Below are 12,711 nucleotides of genomic sequence, written 5' to 3'. Positions count from 1 at the left end.
AAACACCCATCTGGCCACACGTTAGCTAGCCGCCTCGCATGTTGCATAGAGAGGGCCTCACCTGTCACTCTCTTCCCCTGTTTTCTGTCTTACAGTCACCGAGAGGCCTAAAACTCCGGCCTCAATAACCCCTCGCGCCAACGCATAGATAGAGCCTCTCAAGCCGCTTGGCAATTCGCAGGACCTCATCTGTCACCAAACAAGTATAATGTTTCGCCATCCGGCCTAGCTAGCCTGCCAGTACAATTTGGTAGTTTCATATACTAATTAATTGTTTTGTTTATAGTATGTCTCAGGAAGGGGTAGAGGATTTCTCCCTGCCTAGCACCCCGGCTAGAGCCGTCACTCCCACACAAGGAGGAGAGCTAGCTAGTCCAGCATCGATTAGATCCTGGACGATCCCACGTATAGCCACGGAATTGAGGAGACAAATCCCCAACCCCGCTACAGCAAGGAAAGCAGAGCTTTTCAGATTACTACGCACATCTACAAATAACATGGATGCCGGGGAAGGACCTAGCCAGTCCAACCCAGGAGACATACATGCCATGTTATCCTCACTCATGGCATCCATGAGCAAAGTCAACTCCAAGCAGGAGAAACTTAAGTCGGTCACCACGGCCCTTACTCTAGCAGGGCTACCCGCTGCTGCTTCACAAGCACCAGCCGACTTGCCATTAGCTGCTCCAGCCATCACCCTGGATGACCAGGAAGTTAGCCCGGCTCATATGATACCTGAGCACATAAAAATGGATATCCTGGAAGGTAAAGACATCAACCTGGCTTCCCTGTTGATTGCCTCCCAGGATATTGTTGAGAATAAGACGTATGCTTATGATGATGTATCTGTTGTCAGATCTAGGATGCCTGCCTGAACGGGAAACTGACTATCCCTGAATTTGTACTAGCTTTTGGTATTTACAGGGATGTCATCTGTGCAGTCTATCCCAACAGAAGAGGGGAGTTGGATCTTTATATGCACAAGCTGGTAGCCCTGGGCAACAAATATGGTGGTTCAGCCTTCTGTGACTACCATAGGTCTTTTTCTGCAAAAGTGTCTGGAGCCTTCTCCCAGTACGGAACCCGATCCAACTGGGGAAGGATTGATACAGTCATTTTTTGCAGACACTTTGCAGGTCTAAGAACACCGGCTTGTGCATACTGCTCCTCCACAGCCCATACTACAAATTTTTGTCCCAACACGGCGGACGGACATGCCTCCACGCAAGGAGCTAGTTCCTCTGGGGTTCCAGAGAAGTTGTCAAGAGACAAACTGGGACGCCCAATCAAGTTTCTGGGCAAGTCCCAGATATGTAATAATTTCAATGTTGGGTCTTGCAATTACAGTGGATGTAGACTATTGCATGTCTGTTCAAAATGTTTTAGGGCACATGCAAAGACCATGTGTCCAAATAAAATTTATTCCAAGCCTTACCCAACGTCCATTAATATGCCAGTATTCACTGCATTTAGGTCTCAGCACCCATCTAGACACCTAGTAGACTATCATCTCTGGTTTAACAGAAGGCTTCCATACTGGTATCCTACACATACCAGCCGGAACTCTGGAATGCCCTAATCTACAATCTGCCCAACACAACCCCACAGCGGTTGACACCCTCATAGCCCAAGAAGTGGCTGAGGGCTTCGTATTGGGGCCTTTCACAACTCCTCCATTCATAGAATGGCGCACTAACCCCATTGGGATTGTCACAGGGAAATCTTCCCAAAAACAGAGACTCTTCATTGACTTATCGGCACCCCACTCATCGGCCAACCCCAGTCTTAATTCCCTCATACCCTGCAATACACCACCATAGATCACGCCATTACCGCTTTCATACAAGCAGGGGTTGGAGCCTGGCGCAGTAAGACCGACATTACCAACGCCTTTAAATTACTACCAATCCACCACACACTGTGGCACCTGCATGGCATCAAGTGGTCCGGGAACTACTATTTTTTCTCCCGGTTAACTTTTGGGTCCAAAAGTAGCCCAGCTTTTTTCAACACATTTGCCGAAGCATTATGCTGGTTACTATTGAACATAGCCAGATGCCCTACGGTATTACATTACCTGGACGATTTCCTACTGGTCGAGGAGAATACTTCCCCCTCCTACTAGTCTCAAAGCTACCACTAAGCTATTTGAGCAACTAGGTGTACCCATCTCCCCTAAGAAAACAGAGGCGCCAGACACGGTTATCACTTTTCTGGGTATCCAATTATACTCCGCCACAATGCAAGCGAGCCTACCACACGATAAGATAGAGAATATTCTCACTTACATAAACAGCTACCTTCAGCTCGGTACTTGCAACCGCAAAGAGCTACAGTCCCTGCTGGGATCACTAAATTTTGCTATGATCATCATACCTCAAGGCCGCTCCTTTATATCATGACTGTTGCATCTTTTCCTACATGACACGCACAGGTTGTCCTTAGATACCCAAGCTACGGCAGATCTAAACATGTGGAAGAGATTTTTAACCACTTGGAATGGTAAAAGTCTGTTCCTCCCTCAATTGACTGACTCATCTCCTACCATTTGGTCAGATGCGGCATCTACCACTGGTTTTGCAGAAATTTTTGTGAACAAATGGCTTTGGGGCAGCTCGCCTTCAGCAGTTCAGGATTTGGAAGGTTTTTCCACTACCTCAGCTCTTTTTGAGATCTATCCCATCGTGGCAGCTGCCGTAGCATGGGGTCATTTATGGGCTAATATGCCAGTGCGTTGTCACTCAGACAACCAGTCACATCATCAACAAAGGTCGTTGCAAATCCCTTACGATCATGAGATTTCTGAGGAAACTCACTTGGTTGGCAGCTTGTCATAATTTTTTCCTATGTTGTTTCCATGTTCCAGGTGTAACAGCTGCTGACAATTTGTCTCGCTTTAAATTTCAGGCGTTTCATCAAGCACTCCGGTCAGCTGCGCCCACAGCCACCATCACTCTAACATTCCAACAACTCATACTGGACTAGAAACCATCATGCAGCATAGCAGGACATTGTCCCAATTGGCACTATCAAAAAAATACACACAAAACATACAACAGGGCTTTCACACTATTCAAAAGATTCCTTCTGGAACATAACATGCAACCATTTGTTACGACATCTTTTTTGGGGTTTGCTTCCTTTTGTCACCTTAAACTTAAAATGTCATAACACCATCAAAGCTCTCTCACTGGCATTCGACACCACATGCTAATCTTACACCCAAATAACAGTTTCATGGCCTCTCACCAAATTAAGACCATACTCAGGTATTCAGAAGTCCGAACCCACACATACGGAAGAGGACGGATGTGCCGCGGGGGGCTCCCTGGGAGTCCCCCCAACCGGGATCGCCGGCGACCGGGTAAGTAAGAAAAGACCAGAGGGCGTACAATTACGCCCAGCGGCGTTTAGAGCCGCTTAAAATAGGGCGTAATTGTACGCCCGCCGGTCTTAAAGGGTTAAACAAATTAAAACAAATATATACCAAAACTCTCGTGCAAGAGAGTATACCTGAGGCTGTACTGGATAGCGCCTAGAAGCCTGTTCCAGTATATGTCCCATGGGGGATCGTGTGGGGAGAGCCTCCCTCCATAGTCAGATATATCCTTGGGTTAAGCGATTACCCCACAAATTTTATCCCTGTATATTATGTTTTTCAAGTATTTCTCAAATTGCTGTTTAAACATCTGTGTGGGCGCTGATAAAACCACCTCTTCAGCTGAGATTCCCATTGTTCTTACAAAAAAAAAAAAAACACAACATTCTTTGCCTTAGACTAAATCTCCTTTCTTCCAGCCTAAATGACAATTGATAATCGATTGACAGATGTGGAGGAACCATATTTTCTGAAAATCTATTCACAACATATGAATTGTTTTTAATGATTATTGAATAACTCATTCTACGTTTATAGCGTAAAATATTCAAGGGGAATATAGAGAAGTTTTGCAGAAGGATCCCTTTAGCAAACTGAAAAAAAACTTAAAGGGATACTAAAGACACCCCGAAAACTAGAACTCATTGACGTGGACAGGGTACATGTCTATACCATAGTATGCCTCCAACATTCAGTTTTGTGAATTTTAGCTCCCTAATTATATTTTTTTGTCTCTGCTTATTATCTTGGTTTTACTGTGCTTCATATAAAACACAGCAAAGGAAACTTCAGTTCTGTTTCAGAGACTTTAGCGCAACTAGTGTTCTTGGGAAGACTGCACATAATAAGCTGCCATTACATGCAGAACATAAACAAACAATATATCCATAAGCTGTATCATATACATGTACATTTTTTCCCACAATACTGGCTCCTTTAAGCCACACAAAGTAGCTGAAGACATGATTGTAAATCCCTAGATAGCACTGATAAAGAAAATAGACAAAACATGTTTTGTCCTGATGAAAGCTCCATGTGGGAGCTGAAATGTTGACTTTTAAATGGATTGAATAAAAGTTAAATTTTATTTGAAAATCTCTACAAAGTCCTTGGAGTGCGGTCATTTCTGCCATGTCTACATGATACTTGCCAGACCAGCACTGGATTACACCAGGAGTGCAAGCCCTCGCTATTTATACATACTTTTTTTTTATAAATCACATGCTTGGTGAAATTAAATTAATCCTTTGGGTTCTGTGTAGGGCATGCCTTCTTAAACTTACCGACTTGGAAAATATTTATTGCTATTCAAGAGACACGCAGCACCATCAAGTGTGTGCCTAGTGTAATCTATAGCAGGACACTATAATAAAGAAAAGAAGAAATCACAGGTTACAGAGTGGAGTAATGGCAAAATAAGTAAACAAAAAATTAACCAAACACCTTTGTTTGTGTCCCTGATATTTATCAGTTCTTTCAAGGAAATATCTGGGGTATCTGAATCCCTCCTCAGTGTTATCTTGCATCTGCTTCAGAAGCTGGAAATATTTTCCAAATTCTTTAAATTTCCTTAGTACCATGTAAGCTGTAAAGCCAGAGTTTACACCTGTGAGGCCTGGGAAATACACCAGGACAATACATAAATTGTACACTAGTTGCAAAGTTATATCACAACCCTGTGATCATTTGAGGCAACATTTCCACCTGTTTTGCCAGCTTTGTGTCTTTAAGACATAAGAGCATTATGGGAGATACAGTCCACAACATCTCGTGTGCCGAAGGTCGCATACCTCTGGACTAAGAAATAATCAGGTTAAGCTCTGCAGAGATGGGACAAAATCATTGACAATTATATCTACCTATTCCAATAATTAACACATCTATTTGTGAGGTGTGAAAAACAAAACAAAATTAAAAATCCACACATATTTATCCTACAACTGTGCACTTCCATATTAGCTCCCTGTCATTATTATAGGTTTTGTCCTTTGCACAAGGCTGTAAGCACAGAGAAAACATACAGAGTAGAGGTGAAATTAAATAATATTACTTATTGTCCTCATTTGCAGGGTTTGCCTTTTTGAACTGGATTGTAATTTGCCAAATCATTTATACAAATATCAAAAGAAATTAAGTATTTCACTTGAACTAAAATTTAACATGAGTTATAGCCAATTTTCAATGTTTTATTGAGCAGTGGCAGTTCTGATTTAAACTACTTTTCTATACCCTGCTAGCAGCTTTCCATTAACAGTTTTCCAATATTCAGATTAGATTTAAAGAAAAAAAAAAAAAAATTAAAGATCAGAATGACCATAGCCAACAGTCGGAAGGAATCATTTATTTTCCCCATCTACCAATACATTAAAACGGAGACATTCAATATTAAGACATTAAATAATGAAAAACACTTTACCTCTTTTGGGGTCTTATGGGCAGCACAAAGAAATATCCATTGTTCTGTTGCAGTCATCTGAGTACAAGTGTCAGGATGGCACTCCATCTGAAATACAGTACACTGCATTTCATTCACATGCAGACCAACTAATCCAGGGCACGTTTGTTGATTTTAGTACCTCTTGAGGAACCAATCTTAAAGGGACACTTTTGCATCAATATAGATTAATATGCTGTCTTTTTTGCGAGCTCAAATCTTTTCTACTAAAACCAATATTTTGCAGAATTCTGTACCACAGCCTGCCTCCCAAGACAATCCATCATGTCAGAAGGAGTTCCTTATCAAATGCATGCTGTAAAGCAGGTGTCCAACCCGCATGCGGCCCGAGACCGCTAGCAGTGCGGCTAAGTTGCAGTCTGGGCGGCGAGGGAGCCCTTTACATACTGTGCTCCTCCTGGACAGCTCCCTCGTACTTACTGCAGTGAGCCAACTGCCAGGATATTTGTCATCCCAGCATCGACAGCAATAGTGATTGATTGACTGTCTGATTGTCTGTGTAATCTGTGACTATGTATAGTTGTGACTGTACGTATAGGTGTGATATTGTGTGTGAGAGATTAGGCGTGGTTATGTGTTTATTTAGTAGACAGCTAAGAATACAAAAAAAACAAAAAAAGTGGTGTTTGCTGCTTTAATATAATAAAATGTCATAATAAAAATGTCACAGTCATGCCGAACTTACCTTTCACTAAATTGCTTCCACCACCAAGAACACCAGGGAGACAGAATACCTATTTGTTTATAACTTTCTCAGACTGTCTGCAGCTAGATTGTGAATTAAAAGCAGCACACTCGGTACCGAGACTGTGTACAGCATGGGTGTCCAACCTTTTGGCTTCCCTGGTCTTCTTTAAGCACAGAGGAATTAGCCTGGGCAAACATAAAATCTTTAAAGTGGCACTATGATGCAGAACTTAAACTTTCCCCAATCGCTTCCTCTTCTCTCCCTCTCTCTGGATCTTTTCTTCATATCGGATCTAGTTTTCTTTAACCCCTTAAGGACACATGACATGTGTGACATGTCATGATTCCCTTTTATTCCAGAAGTTTGGTCCTTAAGGGGTTAAAGTCAAAACTATTTTGTCTTATGTATTTTTCCTACGCTGGACCAGCTGTGACACAGGGGAGGAGCTAAGCCAGCTCCATTTCCTGTGGTCAAACCTCCTATAGTCTACTTGCTTTGACCACAGGAAATTGAGCGGACTTAGCTCCTCCCCTGGGTCAAAGCTGGTCCAGCGTATGAAAAATACATAAGACAAAATATTCCCTACTTTGTCTTATGTTTTAAAGAAAACTATATCGGATAGGAAGAAATCAAGAACAGATCCTGAGCGGGAGAGAAGAGGAAGCAATTGGGGAAAGGCAAGTTCGGCATGATTTAAAGATTTTGTTTGCCCATGCCAATTCCTCTGTGTGTAATGAGGACCAGGGAAGCCAAAAGGTTGGACACACATGCTGTACACAGTCTCAGTACCGAGTGTGCCGCTTTTAATTCACAATGTGGCTGCAGACAGTCTGAGAAAGTTAAACAAATAGCGATTATATATGTCTCCCTGGCATTCTTGGTGTCCTTTGCTTCTAATGCAGGTTCCTTTGTAGCTCAGACCATTTATTGCGGACATCTAGCATCAGATTTTCCCCATAGGAAAGCATTGACTCCATGCTTTCCTATGGGAGGTCTAAGGTGTGCGCGACACTTGCCACTCATGTGCATTAGCACCCGCTCGTAGCGGGACGGAGGAGGCAGAGACGCGACAGAGCCAATGGGCATAAGCACTAGGATCAGGTAAGAAAGAAATGTTTTTAACCTATTGACCACTGCAGTGGGTGCAAGGGAGAGGAGAGGCACAGGAATACAGCTTTGTAATGGCACTTCTAGTATCCCTTTAAAATTTGTTGTATTGGTGCCCGGAGTGTCCCTTTAAGGGTCTGCAAGTTGTATATACCCACCAGCATATTATTAAAAACAATAATGCATTTCTAAAACTAGAACAAAGATGACACATTGTCAAACTTCTTCTCACATGCAGCATGGGAATGCTTAATGAAACAATTGTGGTCACTCATTCCTCACACCTAACAAGTGATCGGTGAAGAGAGAAGATCCACTAATCCACTAAGCATGCGTGGGATAGGCATAAGGCTATCCTAACGATAAGATAAGGCCAGGGACTATTGAAAGTATTTAGAAAATTGGGCAGACTAGATGGGCCGAACGGTTCTTATCTGCCGTCACATTCTATGTAATAAAAAAAGAAGATATAGCTATATCTCACGCTCTCTCTGGGGGCATTCATAGAAGTTTCCCCATAATTATTATTACTAGTATTTATATAGCACCAGCATATTCAGTAGAGCTTTACAATATTATCAGAGGGGGAAATTTAACAATACATGAGAATTACAAAAAAAAAAAAAAAGTTGAAGAGGGCCCTGCTAAAACGAGCTTACAGTCTATAGGAGGTGGGTGTAAAACACAACAGGACAGGAGGCAGCAATCAAACAAGGTGGAGTGAAGCAGAGCTGGAGGAGAGAATAGTGTGCTGCCCTTTAGGAGAGAGCAAGGGACAGGTATGCGAGGTAGAGGTTACTCTGTGAGGCGATAAGCTTTCCTAAAGAGATGGTATTTGAGGCACTTCTTAAATGATTGAAGACTAGGGGAGAGCCTGATGGGGGTAGGCAGGCAGGCTATTCCAAAGGAAAGGAGCCACCTGCGAGAAGTCCTGCAAGCGTGAGTTGGCCGTACGGGTGCAACCAGCGGACAGGAGACGGTCATGGGCAGAGCGGAGAGACAGAGAAAGCACATACCTATGGTACAGTGAAGAGATCTAGGAGGGGCTAGAATTGTTCAGTGCTTAGATGTGTGGATAGGTACCTTGAATTAACTCCTATTCGATACAGGAAGCCAATGTAAGGACTGACAGAGGGGAGAGGTGTGAGAGGAGCGGCAGGAGAGGAAAATCAGTCTTGCAGCAGCAGCATTCATTACAGACTGTAGTGGGGCAATATGACTTCTGGGAAGAACAATTAGGAGAGAGTTACAATAATCCATGCAAGAGATTACTAGAGCATGGACAAGCTCCTTATTAGCATCATGTGTAAGAAAGGGGCAGATGTAAGCTATGTGTCTAAGGTGAAATTCTACAGGATTTGGTAACAGACTGGATGTGAGGCTCAAAGGGGAGACAAGAATCAAACAAAACACCAAGAAAGTGCACTTGCAAGGATGGACTGATGTGGGAAACACCAACTTGAAGGGAGAGCGAGAGAGGAGTATCATTATTAGTAGGAGGAAAGACAAAAAGTTCAGTTTTAGAGAGTTTAAGTTTTAAAAACGGGAGGACATCCAATCAGAGATGGAAGAAAGGCAAGCAGTGACACGTTGCAAAACGGCAAGGGAGAGGTAGATCTGGGTGTCAGTGTACACGTGTTATTGGAATCCAAATGAGGTAATAAGTTTGCCAGGAGAAGCAGTATAAAGAGAAAATGGAAGGGGACCAAGGACAGAGCCTTGTGGGGACTCCAACAGAGACAGGAAGAGGGCAGGAGGTATCATAAAAGAAGATACCGAATGAGCGTTAGGAGAGATAAGAGGAAAACCAAGAGAGAACAGTGTCAGAGACAGTGATTGAAGAGTTTGGAGAAGTAGAACATGGTCAGTGTCAAAGACAGCAGAGAGGTCAAGAAGAATTAGTATAGATTAGTGCTCTTTGGATTTAGCTGTGATTAGTAACTTTAATAAGAGCAGTCTCCACCCAGAGTGGTGGGGTCAGAAGCCAGACTGAAGAGGGTCAAGGAGAGAGTTGGAATTGAAGAAGCAAGTAAGATGGGTAAAGACAAGTCTTTCCAAAGGACTTGAGGAAAAATGGAGCAGGGATATGGGACAATAGTTCGAAGGGTAGAATGGGTCAAGAGTGTTTTTTTTTGTTTTTTTAAGATGGTACTACAGTAGCACGTTTAAGGGCAGCACCAGAAGAGAGAGCTGTTGAAGATGTGTGTTAAGGAAGGCACAAGACAAGAGGAGAGAGATCTGATAAGGTGAGACAGGACCGGATCAAGCAGGCAAGTGGGGCAAGAAGAAAAGGAGCAGCGCAGCCACCTCTTGTTCAGTAGCCTGGGAGAAAGTCTGAAGGGTAGGCACAATCCAGGTGTGGTTAAGAAAGAGGGGCATGGTGGTGAGAATTATTTCATTAGCTGTTCAATCTTGTCGGTAAAGTAGCATGCAAAGCTATCGGCTGTAAGGTTAGTTTGGGGGTGGCCACAGCAGGGCAAAGAAGGTATAAAAAAAAAAAAAAAAAAAAAATGGGATTGCAAAGCATGCGCTAATGAGGGAGGAAAAGTAAGACTGTTTGGCAAGGGCTGCGCTGTAGGAACACCGCATGAATTTGTAGTGGAGGAAGTCTGACTGGGTGCGTGACTTCCTCCAGCAGAACCGGAGCATCTCTGCAGGTAGCGTGTTCTCCTCGAGGTGCATGTTTGGAGCAGGGCTGCAGCATCTAGGGCAGAGGTGAGGGTACATGAGAAGATAGCCAGTGAGGGACAGAAGAAAGAAGGGATGGATAGAAGTCAATATAATTCAAGTTTCTTCTTAGTTGAGGGGTGTGAGGTTGAGGATGATGGGGTAGGGGGCTATTGAGAGCAAATGATAAGAGGTGGTGATCCAAGAGAGAAAATGGAGTGTTGCAGATAATGAGAGAAAATAAGATCAAGGGTATTGCCAGTTACATGGGTGGGGGACTTGGCCCACTGTGAAAGGCCAAGGGAGGAGGTAATTGAGAGAAGTTTTAAGGCTAAGGAGGTCAAGGGTAGGTTAATGGAAATGTTGAAGTCCCCAAGAATTCGGGATTGAATGTTAGAAGAGAGGAAGTAGGAAAACCAAGCAGCAAAGTGGTCAAGGAAGAGGAAACGAGAACCAGGGGTACGATAGATAACTGCAATGTTAGCAGAGATGGGTTTGAAAATGCGAATTAAAATTAACTTCAAATGAGGAGAAAAAGAGGGAAGATGGGTAGAGGTTGGAATGAGCAGTGAGGTGAGAGCAGAAACCCTACACTACCACCTTTGCTTTCAGAGTGTCTTGGGTTGTGGTAAAATGGAAGACCGCCAAAGGATAGAGAGGCAGGGGTAGCGAGCCATGTTTCTGTTAAAGCTAGTAAGTCTAGGGAACAAGAGATTAAAAGGTTGTGCACAGCAGTGGATTTAGCAACACCGCAAACAAAGCGCGCATTCAAGAGGGCAGTATGGAAGGAGGATTTAAAGGAAGAGTGACATGAGATGTGTATGAGATTGTTTAGGATCAAAGAAAACTTTGATTATTTGTCTATCTACACCTTCCAAATTGATTGATTGATGAATGCGTGCACGCTTTCCCTAGAAGTAATTCACACCGGAGACAAAGTTTCTGATCAGTGAAATACTAAGGAATGCTTTATTCCCCAGAGGGGGGTCTCCTTCTTAAAGCAAAAATACGTCACAGTTTAAACATACAATATCAATTCAACAATTGGTTAACAGTCAAAAAGGGTCCCACCCTACAGGATGTGATGTCATCATTACAGAGCTCTTCCCCCCCATATTCCAGCTCTGGCTTGGATACATGAAGAAAGGGGAAGTGAGTAGTTTCTTTGTTACTTTAACAGTGATTCTCCATTTTGTTGCACGTGGAATTGGCACAAAGGAAGTGGGGGAGGAGTTAGCAAAGAAGGCTACCTATTAACACAAGAATGTGTAACAGAATGTGTAACAAGAAACTTGCAGAGGAAATAATGACTGAACCATAAAGGGGGGAGGGAATATTTACTCTAGCAGCCAGTTTTAACATAGTGAACACAGAATAAATAGACATTAGTAAATAGCTATTTTGGTTTAATTCTTCTGTCCACAACAAGATTAGGGTTATTCCTGGAGTTAGCACATGGTGGGTTTGCAGAGGTAGGACAGAAAGGAAGAGAAGGTGGGAGTAGGATTTAAAGGTTTTGTGAGAGGGTTTGTAGTTGGAGGATTTGGAAAGGGTTAGGCTAGAAAGGTATAAGTAAAGTGCATGGGATGAATTGAGAGGGGAGGAAAGTAAAGTGGGAGCAATGAAAATGGTGTCAGCAGAGACAGGTGAGCAGACAGATAAAGAGATTTTGCTAATTAGTAAGGCGAGAGTGAACGTAAAGAATATAAGGGAGAGAATTCTCTTAGGAGAATAAAAGGAGTTTATATTATAAAGAAGGAAATTTAGATTTTTATTTATGCAAAATTCGAAGAGGTGGGATCTTACACCTATTGGAGATGAGAGGGGTGAGGGGTTGCAGGTATGGAGTTTGATAGTTGAGCAGGTGATGAGGATTTGGAAAGTCATGTAATTTGTGCCATCTATAAATGTAGTGAGTTCCTTGGGGTGGGGAGGGTGGAAAGCCATCCAAAAGAGCTACCTCCGCATAAGGATGTAAGCTCGTCTTGATAGCTGTGCGTCCTGGGAGCTAGTTAATGTTCTGTTTGGGACCCTGGCTGCAAGAAAGGATCTGGGTTAGCTCAAACAGAAAATTAAGATAAGATAAACACAAAAAAGATAAGGAAGACACCGATATTGACGTGATTAATGGCAGTTCATGAGGAAGAGAAAATAAAGAATAGAGGAGAAAGTATTTGAGATTTAAAGATGTAAGGGTGGAGGCGGAGCCTAACCACACGAGTGAATGGCCGCCTAAACCGCGAGCTCTGCCGAGACCTAGCCTGATCGAGAGCCATCACACGCATCTGAGCCCCCCCTGAACCCCAAAACCACACGCCCGAACTCCCTTACTCACCCTCCTCTATGGGTGGCGGCAGGAAACCCCGCGATTCAGCGGTAGCCCCGATCTTCAAGCAACGCACAGAGAGGGCCCAG

The 12,711-nt window shown here is 43.2% G+C and overlaps 1 protein-coding gene across 1 annotated transcript in view; it reads right to left on the bottom strand.

The window, feature by feature from the left end:
- The window catches only part of MOB4 (MOB family member 4, phocein), a 69,877-nt gene that overhangs the window by 21,758 nt on the left and 35,408 nt on the right, over positions 1–12,711 (bottom strand). Inside the window, exons 5-6 of the mRNA XM_063430217.1 lie at positions 5,796–5,882; positions 4,663–4,742 (exon numbers count right to left, since the gene is read on the bottom strand). Of these exons, the coding sequence (XP_063286287.1) occupies positions 4,663–4,742; positions 5,796–5,882 (167 nt within the window). The remainder of the gene's footprint in view (positions 1–4,662; positions 4,743–5,795; positions 5,883–12,711) is intronic.

This window comes from Pelobates fuscus, chromosome 8, assembly GCF_036172605.1.
Source record: "Pelobates fuscus isolate aPelFus1 chromosome 8, aPelFus1.pri, whole genome shotgun sequence".
Classification (NCBI taxonomy): Eukaryota; Metazoa; Chordata; class Amphibia; order Anura; family Pelobatidae; genus Pelobates; species Pelobates fuscus.
The sequence above is the reverse complement of the archived record's forward strand: the minus strand, read 5'-3'. Positions and strand labels throughout refer to the sequence as shown.